This window comes from Oscarella lobularis, chromosome 4, assembly GCF_947507565.1.
Source record: "Oscarella lobularis chromosome 4, ooOscLobu1.1, whole genome shotgun sequence".
NCBI classification, from domain to species: domain Eukaryota; kingdom Metazoa; phylum Porifera; class Homoscleromorpha; order Homosclerophorida; family Oscarellidae; genus Oscarella; species Oscarella lobularis.
In genome coordinates, this window is record NC_089178.1 from 3,476,718 (window position 1) to 3,492,049 (window position 15,332).

The 15,332-nt window shown below is 45.2% G+C and overlaps 7 protein-coding genes across 12 annotated transcripts in view; 3 read left to right on the forward strand and 4 right to left on the reverse strand.

Annotated features, from left to right (window-relative positions):
* The window catches only part of LOC136186149 (queuine tRNA-ribosyltransferase accessory subunit 2-like), a 1,616-nt gene extending 1,137 nt beyond the window's left edge, over window positions 1-479 (reverse strand). The window contains exons 1-3 of the mRNA XM_065973407.1: window positions 294-479; window positions 176-245; window positions 18-122 (exon numbers count right to left, since the gene is read on the reverse strand). Coding sequence (XP_065829479.1) covers window positions 18-122; window positions 176-245; window positions 294-475 — 357 coding nt within the window. The 5' untranslated portion in view covers window positions 476-479. The remainder of the gene's footprint in view (window positions 1-17; window positions 123-175; window positions 246-293) is intronic.
* On the reverse strand, window positions 461-2,473 carry LOC136186156 (protein SET-like). Its single transcript, XM_065973414.1, has 7 exons — window positions 2,129-2,473; window positions 1,610-2,069; window positions 1,440-1,562; window positions 1,269-1,382; window positions 1,059-1,220; window positions 684-989; window positions 461-631 (listed from the first exon to the last, which is right to left on the reverse strand). The coding sequence occupies exons 2-7, from the start codon at window positions 1,862-1,864 to the stop codon at window positions 557-559; spliced, it is 1,035 nt and encodes a 344-aa protein (XP_065829486.1). The 5' UTR covers window positions 1,865-2,069; window positions 2,129-2,473; the 3' UTR covers window positions 461-556.
* Window positions 1,903-3,786, forward strand: LOC136186141 (general transcription factor 3C polypeptide 5-like). Its single transcript, XM_065973399.1, has 12 exons — window positions 1,903-1,980; window positions 2,035-2,096; window positions 2,148-2,349; window positions 2,406-2,489; window positions 2,548-2,663; window positions 2,708-2,776; window positions 2,841-2,909; window positions 2,960-3,036; window positions 3,090-3,188; window positions 3,245-3,337; window positions 3,392-3,533; window positions 3,584-3,786. Exons 1-12 carry the CDS (start codon window positions 1,926-1,928, stop codon window positions 3,761-3,763), a joined length of 1,248 nt encoding a protein of 415 aa, XP_065829471.1. The 5' UTR covers window positions 1,903-1,925; the 3' UTR covers window positions 3,764-3,786.
* A 1-nt stretch (window position 3,787) lies between these two features.
* Window positions 3,788-4,598, forward strand: LOC136186177 (cytochrome c-like). Its single transcript, XM_065973440.1, has 5 exons — window positions 3,788-3,918; window positions 3,981-4,059; window positions 4,116-4,215; window positions 4,272-4,382; window positions 4,434-4,598. The coding sequence occupies exons 1-5, from the start codon at window positions 3,803-3,805 to the stop codon at window positions 4,469-4,471; spliced, it is 444 nt and encodes a 147-aa protein (XP_065829512.1). The 5' UTR covers window positions 3,788-3,802; the 3' UTR covers window positions 4,472-4,598.
* On the reverse strand, window positions 4,495-7,791 carry LOC136186115 (phosphatidylinositol 4-kinase beta-like). Of its 2 annotated transcripts, XM_065973366.1 has the most exons (18): window positions 7,438-7,791; window positions 7,343-7,386; window positions 7,190-7,280; window positions 7,029-7,141; window positions 6,840-6,975; window positions 6,649-6,787; window positions 6,450-6,589; window positions 6,285-6,391; window positions 6,180-6,231; window positions 6,035-6,130; window positions 5,884-5,980; window positions 5,749-5,829; window positions 5,608-5,687; window positions 5,393-5,551; window positions 5,235-5,341; window positions 5,046-5,181; window positions 4,856-4,976; window positions 4,495-4,801 (listed from the first exon to the last, which is right to left on the reverse strand). In XM_065973366.1, exons 1-18 carry the CDS (start codon window positions 7,741-7,743, stop codon window positions 4,617-4,619), a joined length of 2,190 nt encoding a protein of 729 aa, XP_065829438.1. In that variant the 5' UTR covers window positions 7,744-7,791; the 3' UTR covers window positions 4,495-4,616. The 2 variants fall into 2 exon arrangements, with proteins under 2 accessions (XP_065829438.1, XP_065829437.1); XM_065973365.1 differs by having other exon boundaries at window positions 4,495-4,976.
* A 16-nt stretch (window positions 7,792-7,807) lies between these two features.
* Window positions 7,808-9,751, forward strand: LOC136186158 (probable cytosolic iron-sulfur protein assembly protein CIAO1). Of its 2 annotated transcripts, XM_065973417.1 has the most exons (12): window positions 7,808-7,846; window positions 7,905-7,981; window positions 8,056-8,137; window positions 8,190-8,270; window positions 8,322-8,441; window positions 8,493-8,584; window positions 8,924-8,985; window positions 9,039-9,115; window positions 9,167-9,214; window positions 9,268-9,346; window positions 9,399-9,513; window positions 9,567-9,751. In XM_065973417.1, exons 1-12 carry the CDS (start codon window positions 7,819-7,821, stop codon window positions 9,669-9,671), a joined length of 966 nt encoding a protein of 321 aa, XP_065829489.1. In that variant the 5' UTR covers window positions 7,808-7,818; the 3' UTR covers window positions 9,672-9,751. The 2 variants fall into 2 exon arrangements, with proteins under 2 accessions (XP_065829489.1, XP_065829488.1); XM_065973416.1 differs by having other exon boundaries at window positions 8,190-8,441.
* LOC136186098 (bromodomain-containing protein 3-like) lies at window positions 9,683-15,323 on the reverse strand. 4 transcript variants are annotated; one of them, XM_065973336.1, is made up of 26 exons: window positions 15,163-15,323; window positions 14,706-15,033; window positions 14,488-14,625; window positions 14,288-14,434; window positions 14,167-14,235; window positions 13,865-14,116; window positions 13,640-13,816; window positions 13,501-13,581; window positions 13,342-13,443; window positions 13,165-13,293; window positions 12,925-13,101; window positions 12,524-12,870; window positions 12,225-12,337; window positions 11,994-12,155; window positions 11,861-11,937; window positions 11,750-11,801; window positions 11,540-11,698; window positions 11,152-11,183; window positions 11,061-11,091; window positions 10,806-10,988; window positions 10,722-10,753; window positions 10,514-10,666; window positions 10,369-10,460; window positions 10,188-10,311; window positions 10,035-10,127; window positions 9,683-9,970 (listed from the first exon to the last, which is right to left on the reverse strand). In XM_065973336.1, the coding sequence occupies exons 1-25, from the start codon at window positions 15,243-15,245 to the stop codon at window positions 10,062-10,064; spliced, it is 3,306 nt and encodes a 1,101-aa protein (XP_065829408.1). In that variant the 5' UTR covers window positions 15,246-15,323; the 3' UTR covers window positions 9,683-9,970; window positions 10,035-10,061. The 4 variants fall into 4 exon arrangements, with proteins under 4 accessions (XP_065829408.1, XP_065829405.1, XP_065829407.1 ...); XM_065973333.1 differs by having other exon boundaries at window positions 13,640-13,819; XM_065973335.1 differs by having other exon boundaries at window positions 10,031-10,127; window positions 13,640-13,819.
* Between the last annotated feature and the right edge of the window lie 9 nt (window positions 15,324-15,332).

A 15,332-nucleotide genomic window follows, 5' to 3' on the forward strand; every position in this document is an offset into this window, starting at 1 on the left:
ACACCATTTTTTTTCACTTTCTGACGTCCACTGACTGTCCAAATAGAGACGGTTTTTTCTTCGTTGTAGCCGATTTTCTGAGGTTGAATTGGATCTTGGACGAAGCAGAAGCTGGTGAAGTCCTAGAGAAGAGGCTCCCTATGTACGATGTATTCATCGAATATCCCGTACGTACGTTGAGGGAAGAGAAAGCGTTGATTCCTTTCCCGTACGCTTTCACGACGTCCAATCCAGGATGCTCGTACCTTGAAGAAGAATTTTGCAAACGATCGTCAAATAGAGAGCCTTTCTACGTCGACGATAGGCTCATTTGGACGAAAGGCGATACGTGTTCGTCTTCCTTCCACAGATCGTGAACCAAATGCGGTACGGCGCCGCATCGCGTGTAGATCAAGCATCCAGGAGTCGATAATCGAGTCCCGCCGTGCACGACGACGTGACCGACGCGCAAACCGGCGGAAAAAGCGCATTGCATTTTTCGAGTTAGCGCGCGCTAGCCAACGTCACGCGACAGCGAATCACCTATTACGACTATAAGAAGAATCGTTGTCGAGTTCTAACCCTCGGTCCCCCCAACACCAGAGGCCTCCTCCTTTCCGTCCGGTTCGAGAAGACCCTCATCCTCATCTCCCTTTCCACACGTGTATTAATTAATTAAAATTATTTAATTATTTAAATCATACCTCTTCTTCGTACTCTTCTTCGCCCAAGACTTGCTCCTCTTCTTCCTCCTCTTCCTCGTCTTCTTCCTCGTCTAATACATCTTCGACTTCATAGACTTGACCGCCCGCCTCGGCGACGGGATCTCGTCCTCTTTGACCCCCATCCGTTCCCTCCTCCTCTTCCGCCTCCTCTTCCTCTTCTTCCTCCTCCTCCTCTAGGTCATCGTCCTCGTCGTCGCCAATGACAACCACTTCACGCACGTCATCGTCGTCTCCACTTTCCGTCGCATATTCATCTACATCCTCTTCCGGAAATTCAATTTGACCCTTTAAATAAATAAATAAATAAATAAATATGTATATAGAATAGGAGTCTTTGTTTGTTTTTTTACTGACCAGATAAAAGTGAAGTGGACTCGCCCACAAATCGTCTTTAATCGCTTCCGCTATTTGATCCGCCCCCTCATCCTGGACATCCGTGAACCAATGAAAGAAACTCTTTCGCGCGTCTCTCGGCCGTTTTCGTCCCTTTCCCGGTGCCACGATTTCGGTTAAATTCTAAAGTGGGAAATCGACTAGGTTTGATTCGTTGCTATGGCGACTTACTTTTCCGGGTTTCCATCGAATGGGCGTGCTCACTGTAATGGGCTCGCCTTCTTCGTCTAATTTGAACTCTTTTGACAGCGTTTCATTTTCAAAAAAAGGATTAGAAGCAAATTCCTAAAAAATAAATAGAAAATCTTTTCTTTGACTCCTCCTCCTCCTCCTCCTCCTCACAAAACTAATTTTGTATCCCGATTTGATTTCTTCAAATTCGTGCACGTGTACATTTTTCAACCATCGAAACGCTTGTTCGTCTTGATTGCTTATATGATCGGCCAGCACCGAATGATTAAGCATCTAAAAATACTATATTAATTAATTGACGTAAGAATAGGCTTTTTTACCGCCGTAAACCAAAATTCGGGTATTTTCGAAATCGCTTCAGATCGTCGAGCAAAGCGAGGCTTCCGTAGGTTGTTGTACTTGTGTTCGACGCGCAGTATCTCTTCGGACGCTTGATCGTTGAGCTCGTCCAGTTCGTTTTGTATCGACTCGATCAATTCGAGTTGCTCCTCGTGCCCGTCCTCTTCCGCCTCGTCGCGTTTGACTAGCTTGGGCGGGTGCAGCGGCGTCGCTTTCGACGAGTCGGACGACGACATCTTAGAACTGCCGGGGGAGTGCGCGCGCTAACCTTCAATTCGCCGCGCAAGGATCTCTTATATGGAAGTCGACTTGAAAAAGGCGCGGCGGAGGTTTTTACGGGTCGAATACCCGGGTGCGGACTCTTAGATGTTGCTCGCTACTGCACGTCATTATTGGCCCATTTCAGGCTACGCGAATGACGTCAGCAAGGTTTTGGAAACTCTAGGAGGAACAAAAACCATTGCCGAAGTATTGATCCTATATCGAATAGACACGTTTACAGTCGAAATTTTTCTCCAGACGCTTCGCGACCCTCACAAGAGACCGGAATTGAGATTTCGTCCCGGAGACACTGACTGCCAAGTTGCATTCGGTTCTCGACGTCAAACAGCCGACTTGCTTCTCAGAGTTCGCAAAAAGAAGCGAACGGGTCCCGGATCAGACGACGATAATCTCAAAATTGAACTGGTTGGAATTGTGGACACGGTTTTCACATTTGAAGGTTTTTTCGTTATTTTTTCTGGCGGGCGACTTCCGTGATGTTTGATCTATTTTTAGCTCCGGCCGATTTTCAATTTATTCCTCCGGGACTCGACGTCGATTCTAAAACGGGAAAGTCTCGGCACAATTTGTCGAGAACCGGTATTATAGTGAAAATTCATTCTAAATAATTCACTTTTCGAATTTCTCTCTCCTTGAGAACTTATGGGCATCGAGTTTCTCGAAAAGAAAGAAGAGATTTACATGCCGCCAGCTATGTTTTCCTATACAGATAAACCGCACAAATATGGATTTGATTCCGGCATTTCTTTCCCAGTCAGAAATTCAGTGACGTCATTCTCTTTTAATTCATTTTTTAGGATAAATCCGCGGGAAAGAGACTCCGGCCCAAACGGCCAAGCTATGCTATTTTGATTGACTTCAATGGCAATATCCTTCTCTATATAATAATTATGATTTTATTTTTTTTGAGAAACTTGACCTCAGTATTCAAAAACCCCGTCTGAGTGCAGAGAAATGCCCGGCTCAGCTATACCAGAAGACCTTAGAATATGCAAGAAGGTAAATGAAAAAATAAATAAAGAGGCTATGTATACCCAATTGGATACTAGTTGTTTGAAGAAAGACCGATTTGGAGTAGGGGTGCCGTTAGTCACGTATTGAACTTATCTGATGCTCGAACCAAAGAGTGAGAAATCTCTCTTCTCCCCTCCTTTTCCCTATGGACTTTTCGTACATTAGCGTATTATGTCGAACTGCCTATTATTTCTCGTCTGGACCATGGAAGCGATTGTGGGTTCGACTGGGCTACGATCCAAGAAAAAATCCAGAAAGTCGAAAGTAAGGGGGACTGCATTCATTTTAAAAAAAGCTACATTTTTTGGGGGGGAGGACAGGTATCAGGGAATTGACTATCGAGTTAAAACTCCTTATCAACGAGACGCAATCCCATCCGCTACAGGCAGTCTGACACTTACAAGACTTCCACCGTCAGCTGGATTGCACTTTACTTTAAAAATTAAATTCATCTCTTCTTTTTTTAGTGGGAAACGTGCCGTTCCCGACTATATTTTTGATCCGACGCGTCTTCTTCAACAGAGACAGTTTCGCTATCAAATCTGCGACATTCGTCTCGAAGAAGTTGAAGGATTGCTAAAGGAATCGGAAATTTCATCTGAATGCACTGTACACTTACACCAAATGTATATTTTCGTTCTATTCTTTCTTTTTCTTAGGAGAAAGACGGCTGGTTTGGGAGTGGAGGAGTCCTTGAGAAAATTAGACAGGCGATGCGTTGTTCTGTCGATCGCATGATTGAAATTATTGGTAGTGCGTCGCACGACAAGCCGATCGCTGAAGAAGATAAATCGATATTGTCGGCGGACAATTCGTTCTCGGACGAATCCGATGAATGAAATAGAAAGCTCTTTTACCTGTGTGACGTATCCTTTGTGATGTCATCAAGACGGGACTCTGACGCGGCGTCTCACGCAATCGTTCTCGCGAGCGCTTCAACAGAGTCGTCTCGTCGTCGCAACTTTTTTCTAGTCTCGTGGATCTTTCTAGCAAGGTGCGACTTTGATTAGGACGACCGGGGGCCCCTTTGGGGGAGCACACGTGATTCGAATTTAGAACCATGTCTGCGGGTGATCCAGCCAAAGGAGCGAAGATCTTTAAACAGAAATGCGCGCAATGTCATACGACGGAAGCGGTAAGACGAGCGAACGGGTCCCATCGCACTGAAATCGAGACGCCGTCTCACCATAGGGAGGCAAACACAAGACGGGACCCAATCTAAACGGGTTATTCGGTCGAAAGACAGGCCAAGCGAAAGGATTTACCTACACTCAAGCGAACATAACTAAAGGCGAGAGATATAGGGAATCCCCGTATACGAAAAAGATGACGTAGAAAATTTTCTAGGCATAACCTGGGGCGAAGATACGCTATTTCAATACCTGGAAAACCCGAAGAAATATATACCGGGCACGAAGATGGTCTTCGCCGGAATCAAGAAGAAAAACGAGCGATTGGGTGTGATTATCCGGGACTTTTCTAAAATGTGTGACGTCACTATTTCTTTAGATCTCATCTCTTTCCTGAAGGAGGCGACGGCAAAGTGATCGGGGGGGCCGGGCGAAGCCACTAAAACGACTGCGTTATTTTTATTTCCAGTCCCCTTCCCGTATGTCACGTGTCTAGTATTCATTTCGTAAATAATATTTGCGTGTGTGCGTGTCTTATCTCGAATTTTGGCACTTGTAAGGCTTAGAGGGTACCGTTGGTCCACCACTGGAAGGCGTCGTAGAGTCGCGTAGTCCACGATCGGACGCTGTTTTCCACCATGCTGTCGACCAGAACGCCGAGCTGATCCTCCGTCAAACTCATGTGAAATCGTTCTCGCATTCGTCGAACGGTGAGCGCGCCTTGAGCGAAGCAGGGCAGCTGAGAGCCTAGAGATGGATTATTTATTTCTGTTCCTATTGGCTCTACTCCCTTTTTTTTGCCTGTTTGCATGATTTCGACGAGGTGGAGGAAGAGATCCATGTGCTTGCGAGAGGCAACGAAACCTTGTAGCATTAGTATTTTGAAGTATTTGTACATGTCACTTTCGAGGCCACCCATGACCTTTTTTTTATTTTAGAGAGAAGAAGATAAATGAATGATCATCTCCTTTTATTTTTTATCGTTGCTTACTTCTACGAATTCTCTCGTAAGTTTAAATGGAGAATTTTCGAAACCAAGGTTGCCTCCCGGCGAATTTGATAATATGAAGCCGAAGTCGATGTGAATTACGTGTCCTTTGGAATCGAGGAGAATATTCCCGTTATGTCTAGACACTCCAACACTAAAAGTGGAATGCTAGTAGACACGTAAAAGTCTTACCTATCTTTGACTTGAATAAAATAGCATATAAGACAATAAGCGGCACAACTTTGTACAAAATTCGTCTGGGCAGTGAGAAATCCCTCCGAATTCAAATCTCCAAATTCCTTAATAAATAAATGCAATTAAAAATCGAAAATCTCTCCGGATACGTTTACCTTTTTGAAATAATCAATGAGAGAGGCCTTAGACTGTTTCTTCAATTGATGTAGCGATACAGCGTTCGTTATGGGTTCAATCAAGCCCCCGTTGTGTGACGTCACGACAAGGTTATAGGGTCTAGCCCATAGGGGAACCTTCTCTGTTGTCCAAACAGACTGAGACGGTCATATCTCTATTATTTTGTTAATTATTTATATTTTATTATTTCTACCTGAAATTGTCTTATAAGTTGCATGGCAAGGAGTTCTTGCCTCAAGTCGTCTCCTGACTTGACGATAACAGAAATGAGTTCTTTGCAGGGAATTAAATTATTAGTTAATAGGTAATTAATTAATTAATTGGATTTTCTGACTCCAGTTTGGCAGGTGGCCATATGGAGACGATTTCCTTATTCGTTCCCTTTTGTCTTCCCACGGTTCTTTCAGTATAGACGCTATCCGAACGCGCGCTAATTCGATGATAAAAGAAAGAGGAGTGTGTTTGGTACCGGATGGATCTTCCGGGTCCCTTGGAAACGTCTTTTTCGGCGCGTTATACGTCTCAGTCAGTCTCTGTCTCACGTCACCCACGGAAAAATACACGGGCTGGGGGGCAAACCAATTAGGAGTGAGATACGCGTCACGTGGTGGACCACTTACTTGATCCATTTCTTCGTCTTCAAATTCCTGAGTTTCCATAGCAACGGATTCTGCTGCTTTAGTCGCATTGGCTTCCCAGCTCTCTGCACCGGAAAACTGCAGAAAAAATATAATTCTAATCTAAATTCGATGTTGCTACAATTACCTGGAAGCTGATAGGCGAGCAGCCTTCAGAACGAGTCCTCGTGACGTCATTTCTATAGAGAAAGACGATGCTATTGCTGTTCGTTTCGATATTATCGCGGTCTACTGAGAAATAGTGAGATCATCCATGTCATCCTTAAACTGTTTTGCTGGAAACGACGATAATGTCTTTTGGTCAAATTCTATTACTTCAACTTGTAGCAAATACGGTGCCTACGGCATAGATATCATATAATATAATAAAATTCTCCTTTTGACCACAAAGCCTTGCCTTTGATTTTGAATTTAGTGCCGTTGCTTCCGATTGCGGTATTCTTGCTACATAGTGACCCCTAAGTTGGCATGTTGGAAGGAAAACTTGAGCCGGCAAGTTGAGGTTGAGTAGCGATACTTCGGCGTAAAGTTGAGCATCTGAATATGAAATAACCCTCCTATATTTTATATTTGCTCATACTTAATTAAAGCCTTACTTCTCATTTCTCTACTCCGAATTTCTTGAAGTTTGAGCGCAATGTCATCCAATGCCTTGACGAAATTCTTCTGACACGTCAGACTGTCGCCTTTGAAAGCGCTCCCCGAGCTGAGATCCGACGAGCCCTGTCTGGAAACCTGACAGGATCATATATAAATAAAAAGATGATGTGTATAATGCAAGAGATGCCTTAGAATTGCTTGCGCATCTTGGAATAGAAGTAGCGGGCGATACATTAAAGCCATGATCTGATTTCGATTTGCGATGGGTTCTCTTGAGAGATCCAGAGTCGACGTCGTCATGACAATGATCCATGGTCGATGAACTAAAAATAGTTCAATCCCATTAAAATATATATATTATATATATATATATTACCTAGGCCTAGGGAAATCTTGTAGTAGAATGAATCTGAGTAGACGTGTTGCGCGACTGTGGCATTGTGACTCGAGCCACTGGTCCTCCATGTAGGAGTTGAGGAGCCAGGCGGACTGTGAGACATTTGATTAGCATATTTCTTAGTCATAACATCTGGCTACTTTCAGAGCAAAGTCCACGCTATGTCGCGACCTCTGGACGAGGTATTTATGTATGACGTCAGCAATGTCGTCCATTTGAACGTACATGTTACTAATAAAAAAATTAAATTATCTCCGTCGATTTTTTTCTTTTCGCGAATCGAATGTTCTTACATTAGCTGGGGAAGATAAAAGTCGACTTCTTCCGGGTAAAAAGACTAGAGAGAAGAGAGTTCAGGGGGAGATGGGGAACCAATTATTATTATTACGAATAGTCGATTTCCTAAATATTCTTGCACGCCCGGTTCCTTCGAATTGAACAAATAGCCAATTGCAATCGACATGTCGAACAATTTCGATTTGAAAAGACGCAAGAGCCACGATTCGCGCGGCACCGGCCACGATCCGGCAGCCGGCGACGAAGCGAGCAGAGAATCGCCGCTCGAAAGTGCATTTTCGCCCGTTCGCCGGTCGTCGACGCCGAAAGGACGCAGAAACGTCGATGACGAAGACGGATGCGAGCCGATAACCAAGCGCTCTTCATCTTCGACTCCGTTCGCGCCTGCCGCAGCCATTTCTTCGCTTCTTTCAGCGGTAAACCATCGCGATTGCGGTTGGTTGGCTTTTCGTATACGGGACGTTTATCGATCATGTCCGATCTCATTGCGACGTTAGACGGTTCGAATAGCAGTCCGATGCACGTATAGACGACTTCGGCATGCAGTATTGGTGCTAGGTCACCTGGATCGAGTGTGGAAAGTCGCATGGAATCCGAGCGGGACTTTGCTCGCTTCATGTGGCGGAGACAAAGCAATATCCTTTTCCTTTTCCTCGACGTTTAGAAAAAAAAACGAAGAATCTTTTTTTGGCATTTCTACCTTGAAAACGTTCGTATTTGGGGCCAAGAAGGAGATCGTTGGGTAGTGAAAAGTCTCCTAGAAGGCCAGCACATGAGAACCGTTCGATCAAGTGAACTTATATAGGAAAAACTAAGATCGGGTATACTACAGTAGAACCCTAGTCGCCTGGTCTCCGTGCGGGACAAAATTAGCGTCAGCCAGCTTCGATGCAACGACTTGCATATGGAAAAAAGGCCGAGAAGGCGAGACTCTGTTAGAGACAGAAAAGACTTCATATCAGCTCCTAAGTTCAGATTTCGAGCTGGCTACAGTTCTCGAGGGGCACGAAAACGAAGTGAAAGCCGTTGCGTGGGCATCTTCGGGCTCTCTCCTTGCAACGTGCAGTCGAGACAAGACAGTTTGGATATGGGAAGGTAAATCAAAGAGGAATTAAAAAAACGACTCCTATGCAAACTTACATGTAGTTTCTGATGACGATGATGAGTATAATTGCGAGGCTGTTCTAACAGATCACAGCCAAGACGTCAAATCCGTCCAATGGCATCCTCAACTTGAGGTAGGGATTCTTTCTTTTCTTTTTAGTCCCATTCGCTCTTTGCGCTTTTCTTTCGCTTCGTTTTCGGTTCGAGATCGCCTTCGTACGTTGCGTTCATGTAGAGCAGATATCCGATGCATCCTAGCATTGTTACGGCGCCGACTGCCATTATTCGTTTATTCTGCGCGATAGACGCGATGGAGAGGGGAGAATTGCGCGCGTACGGTTTGCCGTCGTACTGGTTTGGCGAAAAGTTCGAAATTGGTGACGCGAAAGAAGAGCGTTGTTCTCCCAGCTAGACCTTTCGGTTTCTTGTCTGCCATTTTATACGGGGTCTAATTGGATGATGTCTCTTTTCAGATACTGGCTTCTTGTAGCTACGACGATACAATAAAGTTGTACAAGGAAGATGATGGCGACTGGTGCGTACCGTTGATTTTGGAAAAATGTACGAATTTTGCTTTTTTTCCCAAAGGTACTGTTCCGACAATCTGACTGGACACCAATCCACAGTCTGGTCTATTCAATTTGACAGCACGGGAAATCGCCTTGGTATCTTCGATTTTCCTAGTTATTTCTCACTTGTTAGCGCATTCTTCTCAGCATCTTGTAGCGACGATAAAACGGTCAAAATCTGGCAAACGAAAGAAGGCAAGTTTCCCTAGCATACCCCAAATTTTTTTCGACAGAACTCACTGTAACAGAAGAAAAATCGAAACCAAAGTGGAAAGAAGTCTGCAACCTGACCGGACATCACGAAAGAACAATCTTTGATATTGACTGGTATAACGGAAACTAAAACATAGGGCTAAGCAATGAGAAAAAAAGTGTCTAGGTGCCACTTGACGGGGTTAATAGCAACAGCTGCAGCTGACAACAAAATCAGAATATTCAGGGAAGACCCAACATCATCATCATCATCATTCAACGTAGAATCGGTCATAGTTAAGGTAAAGGGGCCACCTTCTAGCTTAGTACTGATACTTAGTTAGTTACATATTAGGCGCATAAACGGGACGTCAATTCGGTGGCGTGGAATCCCAAAGTCGCGGGTCTCCTTGCTTCAGCTTCGGATGACTCTACCGTCAAATTATGGCAAATTCGCTAAGTGATATACACTTTGTGGTGGCACGAACTGACAGAACAATGTTATGAATAAACAAGAGAAAATAATTAACAAAGAAAATACGCGAATCTAGTCTCCTTTCCCCACACCAAGCAAGCCATCAGTTATTTGTCTAACTAGGGGGGAAAGAGTGAATAGCAAAACAGCTATCTAAATCTGAATAATCTCTTGCACGTGTGAAGAAGAGGGAGAAAGAGAGAGAGACAAAAGAAAGAAGAAGACATGCAGCTTAATTTAGGTATACATTATTGGAAGAGGAATGCAAAAACATGGCTGGCTCTCTAGATTAGAACCAGAGCACGTGATACACCCCCGGGGTAAAATCACAGGGAGACGCGCACCTACCACTGTCCGTCGTCCCTTGTCCGTTTCTTACAAAGCATCTTCAAAATCCTGCATGATTTCACTTTGAAGAGACATATTTACAGTCGCCGTCATCTTGGAGATGAAGGATGGTTTTGAATAGGTTATTCTTTTTTTGTAAGTGGAGTCGTTTACCGCTTCTCGTTTGCGCCGTTCCTGTTCTCGCATTTTCTGTCTTTCCGCTTCCGTCTGCTGCTTCATTTGCTCGGCCATGTGCTGCCTTCGAGCCTTCTCAAGACCCTCTTCCTCTTCTCGCTCTCTAGAATCCCCCCCGGCCCTGTGACAGGGAAATAGGATGCGGTATAGATGAACTCACCGCTGCCGTTCTTCAGCCAGTCTTGCGCGCTCCTTTTCAGCCTCGGCTTTCTGTTGTTTCAGCTGTTCTTCTTGCGCTTTCATTGCCTTTTCCTGAGCCAAGGTAGTTGTTTGAAAATTTCGCGCCGCGTGATTTAATTTCGTACCCGCTCCTCCTTTTCCCTCGCCTGCTTCTTGAACTGTTCAAAACTCGAGGCAATTGAAGAGGAAGCCGGCGAAGATTCTTGTTGCTTCACGACGGGCGGCGTTTCAGCGTGAGCCAAATTCGACCACGAACTGACATTCGTAAGTTTCACTTCCTGTATAGATAAAAACGTTGGGAGTGGATTCAATTTTTTATATAGAAATGAGCACTTTTTTGACGGCAGATTCGGGCGTCTTTGATCCTAAAAATGGAGATAGAAAAAAACAGCGCGACGCTTTTTTTCTTTCTCTCACCTTGTTGCAACCTGCCAGCTGACGGAAGTTCCGAGAGACCAAACGACAAGGTTTCCGTTTTCTCATTCTTTTCTTTTTTGACGTCACTAGGCTGAACTTCCGCCGCCACGTCGGCTTTTTTCTCTTCGTTGTTTTGATTGGTCGGAGACTGAGACTTAGGTACAGCAGCAACAGCATCCGGTTCTAGAAGAAAAATCATTTAATTAATTAACAGTCTTCCCTGACAGAGAAGAGACACTTCATCAAGCGTTTTACCCTTTCCGGAAGAATTCTCAACTACAGGGGGCTAGGGTAGAATAAAAATTAAAATGATGACGCGGAACGGGGGTCGAATAAGTCTAAATACTTGTGCAGTGGTCGTTTTCAGAGCTGCGGCATCTGAAACCAAGGAAAATTCAATAAGATAGCTTGCCAAAGCTCGGCTTACTGCCTTGTTAGACTAATCTCTAAAGTAAAACTCTTCATGCTGTGTGCCCGTTTGGGGGGTTTTTTGACGCAGAAAAGCAAGAGAAAAAAACAACGAAAGAGACATCAATCGTGCGAAAATAAAATAGTGAACATGCAAAAGCAAATGACATCATCATCACCATTACGTAAGATCATCTGTACACGTCGTAGAGGCTATACATACGTAATAGTGAGATTGGGGGCATCTAGTGCGTATTTCTTTATAGGCCCCCTCTATGCTCTCTCTCTCTCTCTCTACATAACTTGAACTCTTCGTGATTCACTACCTGTCTCAGAATCACTGCTGCTATCGGAACTGGAGCTGGATCCTGAGCTCGAGCTCGATCCGCTGGAGCTTGATCCACTGTCTTCGCTACTGCTGCTCGAACTGCTTGCGCTCAGGCGAGACGATCCCACGACGTCAACGATTCGATTCTCGGCTAATTCTATAGGGGAAATCTAAGAGAGGAGACATTTGATTTTGTTAGTTCCCGTACCTTGAGCTTTTTTCACGGACATTGTTGATTGGCCAAGTACACCGCTAACAGCCTAAAGGGACCCCCGTTTTTTTGTCGTCAAGGTAACAAAGGGAAAAGAGTCAATTGAACCTGGAGTCTTTTTTCGAGTTCTTCTTGCTTCTTTTGCCTTTCCTGTTCTTTGCTGACGCCTTTGACCTTTTTTCTCGCTACAAAAGAGAGACACATACTTTTTCTTTTGAAAATTTTCTATTTTTCTTTGTACTTATGCGTTTTCTTTTTAGGCACGTGCTGACGTAGTGTTCGAGTTCTCGCAACGTAGACGGTCTCAATACTTCGAAATCGATCTCAATCTCATCGGGATTGGAATCTTTCAAATTGGACTCGCGCGTGTGAATGATCTGAACGACTTTTCCCAGCTTATCACCTGCGAAAAATCAAAGCAAAGCGTTGAAAAAACGAGTGCACGGTTCGTTTCTATGGTAATAAGTGGCACCAGGCAGTTTGTTAATACTCAGGCTCAATTGCCTTTTCTCGTCATAAGTCATCGGTTTAGCCGAGTCCTCCTCATCGCTACTATCTATAGCAACGACTCTGGAATTCCCAGGCCTATAAGTGAAGATAAGACGACGTTATTTAATGAGATCGTAGGCCCGATTTTAGCGACGCAACGTAACGTAAGAGGATCTCCTCTCTTGATTGGTTGCTCGCCTTTGTGACATCACTCCTCTCTTTTGACCATATTTGGAAGTTATGTGACGTTACGTTACGTCGCTAGCGCGTCTCCCCCTTTACTTTGTTCGCTTTTTAGTCCGATGCTTCGCCTCGGACTGCTGCGCTAAATGGCTCGCTGATTTCGAGGAAAGAAGAGAAGCGGGCGGAGCGGAAACAGGTGTTAATTCCTTAGAAACGGCCGGCGAAGCGACGGCAGAAGCGACGGCTCTTTTGTCGTCGATTGCTGATGATGATAGCACAGACGCAGGACCAGCTGACTCCACGCCACCTTCCTCATCTTCGTCATCGTTGTCGTCCATATCCGCCGTTGCGGATTCGAGCGCAAGGGCTCTAGATCCTCGTCTAGACTTTGGCTTCTTTTTCGTCTTCTTAGATAATTCACCAATCTGTTTCTGCATAATTTTCAACTACAAAAGAAGAAGTGATAGTGCAAGAATGATCTTCGTGGTTCGAGTTTTTACCGCCTTTTGAAATTGAGCCAATTTTCTTGCGCGTCTGTCTTCGCTGTCGTCGGAATCTCCGCCGTCGGAATCCGGCAAGTAGAGTTCGGACACTTCCGACGAATCAGAGTCCGGCATTTGCGCTTTCAGCGGCGGAGGATCCTCGGGAATTTTAGCATAGCGAATTTCAAAAACGTCCTACATATATAATGACTATTAGGAAAAAAGAAAAAAAGTTGATCGTGTTTTTTAATTAAAAACCTGAAGTTTCTTTGCCATTTTGACGACATCGCTATCGGGGGGATTGTATCGATAGCAGTTCGTAAACATGAGTCTCATATCCGTGGCAAATTGAGAGGGACTCTGATACTCGCCCCGCGTTAAGTTTCTCTGTAAAAAAAGTATGAAAGGTAGACGTATTAGAGAGGAAATCTCTACCTTGATTTTCGATAAATCCATTGGCGTTTGAATGACTTCGAAGTAGTCGGGAAGATTCAATTTAACGGGATCGACTGGCTGATAGAACGGCCACGCGTAGAGCTAAAGAGAAAGAGAATGGAGGAGCGGTTTCCCCTCTAAAAAATCAATACTACACACGTGATGTTTCTTGGAATAAAATTCCTGAACAATGTCATAGCAATGCTTCATCTGCTCGGACCTTCTCTGCACTCTCGAATCCTTTTTAGTAGCAGCACAGGCGTCAGACTCCAAGTACGGGGTCCTTCCGTGCTCTTACCATGGGTTCCCCGGGCAACAGGCGACTTGGCTTGCGCACGCGACGCGCCGATCTTTCCTGCTGACTCTTATTACTCGGATAGGGACCATGCGACGTGGATGAGATCTTCGCCGGTGGACGATCGTCTCCCGTTAACGTAATCGAACTCTGTTTCCTTTTAATAGCACCTCCTTTGCGCTGCTACAAGAAATACTAGTAATATTTAATTAAATATTTAATTTTTACCTTAGATGGTGGTGGCGGATTTTGTAGCGATTGTCTGTGATGGCTCACCTGAGCTGGTGTTGGTTGCACGGAAGCGATGGGCAAGGGTGTTGAGTGCTGTGCATTGGGGTTGGGTAGCCCTGTCGTTTTAGGGTACCCTGTTATGGCTGCTGTCTGTGCTGGAGTCTTTCCCGTGGGAATCGACCTGCCTGCACTACCAAAAGGACCCTTGCTACCCGATTTCGACTTGCTAGTTGGAATGACCTCTACTTCCTGTATAAAATCATAATAGGATATTTATTTATTTATTTGTGTTTTTGTACCTCTTTTGGCATTTCTTTGAGTTTCGCCATGAAAGCGTTTTCGAGTTCTTTAGCCATATAGGTGACGTCCTATAGAAAAAAAATCCTAAAAAGGATCTTTTTTCTCTTGCGTTTTTCTTACGTCAGTAGGTTTGTTGTACATGTAGCAATTGTTGAACATTGTTTTGAAATCGTCTATGCATTCCTGAGCCCTATAATATTCCTTCTTTTCGAGTTTCTTCTTGATGGTCAACAAATCCATCGGATGCCGAATAATGTCGTAATAATCCTATAAAAAATAGACGTCACGTGATAAAAACGTCAAAAAAGACATTTACTCACAGGAAGACCGAGTTTGATGTGATCGACGGGATGCTGAAATGGCCAGGCGAGTTTGTGCTTCCAAATCGCTCGATGAACGGTCTTCAGTAGAAACTGCAACTGATTCGTCACGCGCGCTTGTTTCGGTTGAGGCTGAGGCTGAAACGAGAGAGCGCGGTTCCCCCGCGAGGGGCCCCGATAACATTTTCGATCGCGCGACGAGTTCGCGAAGCGCTTACGAGTACGGGTAACGAGTGATCGGGCTCTTCGAAGCGCGTCGACGGCGTTCGACGCACTCGTTTCGAAGAAGACGGGGGATTCATGGAAGAAGCATGGCCGTATGTCGGAGGACCTCCCCCAAGCGAAGCGCCGCCGGAATAGAGAGATGACGAAGTAGCGACGGCGAACGCGCTCGTCGGACCGACGTTTTGAGCGGCGGCGCTTGAGACGAGCGGCGAGAAAGACGATGATAGCGTTGGGGGAGGGAGAGGAGGAGGTGAAGGTCCCGTTGCGCGAGCGAAACTCGGCGTTGGATCGAGTAGATCGCCGTGAGACGGCTCGGCGATGCTAAGGGAAGAGAAACGGGGGGGATTGGTGACGGGGGGACGCGGTTCGCGCGGTTACGTCGCGTTCGAAAAAAATGGTCGCGTCAGAGAACTAGTGCGCCACTTTCGGCGTTTTTTGAACGTTGAGGACCTTAGAGATGGCGGTGAAGCGTCGAATGAGTCGTTCGACGAGTCTGGATGACCCAAGCCGTCGAAGAGGTCGATGGATTCCATGAGACTTCGCAGCGACGTCTTCTCGAGCCGGGACGCATCAAGAGGACATGGTTATGCGTTCGACCTTTATAGGAAGTCACGGTTAGC

Bases quoted from the DNA above. Each gene is read 5' to 3' on its own strand.
- LOC136186158 (XM_065973416.1), top strand. From the start codon at position 7,819: ATGTCCGATCTCATTGCGACGTTAGACG. The intron at 8,986-9,038 runs GTGCGTACCGTT...TTTTTCCCAAAG, and splicing joins AAGGAAGATGATGGCGACTG to GTACTGTTCCGACAATCTGA. The intron at 9,215-9,267 runs GCAAGTTTCCCT...TCACTGTAACAG, and splicing joins AATCTGGCAAACGAAAGAAG to AAGAAAAATCGAAACCAAAG.
- LOC136186156 (XM_065973414.1), bottom strand. From the start codon at position 1,864: ATGTCGTCGTCCGACTCGTCGAAAGCGACGCCGCTGCACCCGCCCAAG. The intron at 1,383-1,439 runs GTGAGGAGGAGG...TTTATTTTTTAG, and splicing joins CGGGATACAAAATTAGTTTT to GAATTTGCTTCTAATCCTTT. The intron at 990-1,058 runs GTCAGTAAAAAA...ATTTATTTAAAG, and splicing joins GTCCACTTCACTTTTATCTG to GGTCAAATTGAATTTCCGGA.
- LOC136186141 (XM_065973399.1), top strand. From the start codon at position 1,926: ATGGAAGTCGACTTGAAAAAGGCGCGGCGGAGGTTTTTACGGGTCGAA. The intron at 3,338-3,391 runs GTCAGCTGGATT...TTCTTTTTTTAG, and splicing joins ACACTTACAAGACTTCCACC to TGGGAAACGTGCCGTTCCCG. The intron at 3,534-3,583 runs GTACACTTACAC...TCTTTTTCTTAG, and splicing joins AAATTTCATCTGAATGCACT to GAGAAAGACGGCTGGTTTGG.
- LOC136186098 (XM_065973333.1), bottom strand. From the start codon at position 15,245: ATGGAATCCATCGACCTCTTCGACGGCTTGGGTCATCCAGACTCGTCG. The intron at 13,820-13,864 runs GTAAAAATTAAA...TATTTCTTGTAG, and splicing joins ATCCGCCACCACCATCTAAG to CAGCGCAAAGGAGGTGCTAT. The intron at 12,338-12,523 runs GTAAAGGGGGAG...CTTCACTTATAG, and splicing joins CGGACTAAAAAGCGAACAAA to GCCTGGGAATTCCAGAGTCG.
- LOC136186115 (XM_065973365.1), bottom strand. From the start codon at position 7,743: ATGGCTGCGGCAGGCGCGAACGGAGTCGAAGATGAAGAGCGCTTGGTT. The intron at 5,688-5,748 runs GTCAGAAAATCC...TTCCCTGCAAAG, and splicing joins TGGCCACCTGCCAAACTGGA to AACTCATTTCTGTTATCGTC. The intron at 5,182-5,234 runs GTAAGACTTTTA...TGGAGTGTCTAG, and splicing joins TTTATTCAAGTCAAAGATAG to ACATAACGGGAATATTCTCC.
- LOC136186177 (XM_065973440.1), top strand. From the start codon at position 3,803: ATGTCATCAAGACGGGACTCTGACGCGGCGTCTCACGCAATCGTTCTC. The intron at 4,060-4,115 runs GTAAGACGAGCG...GTCTCACCATAG, and splicing joins AATGTCATACGACGGAAGCG to GGAGGCAAACACAAGACGGG. The intron at 4,383-4,433 runs GTGTGATTATCC...CTATTTCTTTAG, and splicing joins GAAGAAAAACGAGCGATTGG to ATCTCATCTCTTTCCTGAAG.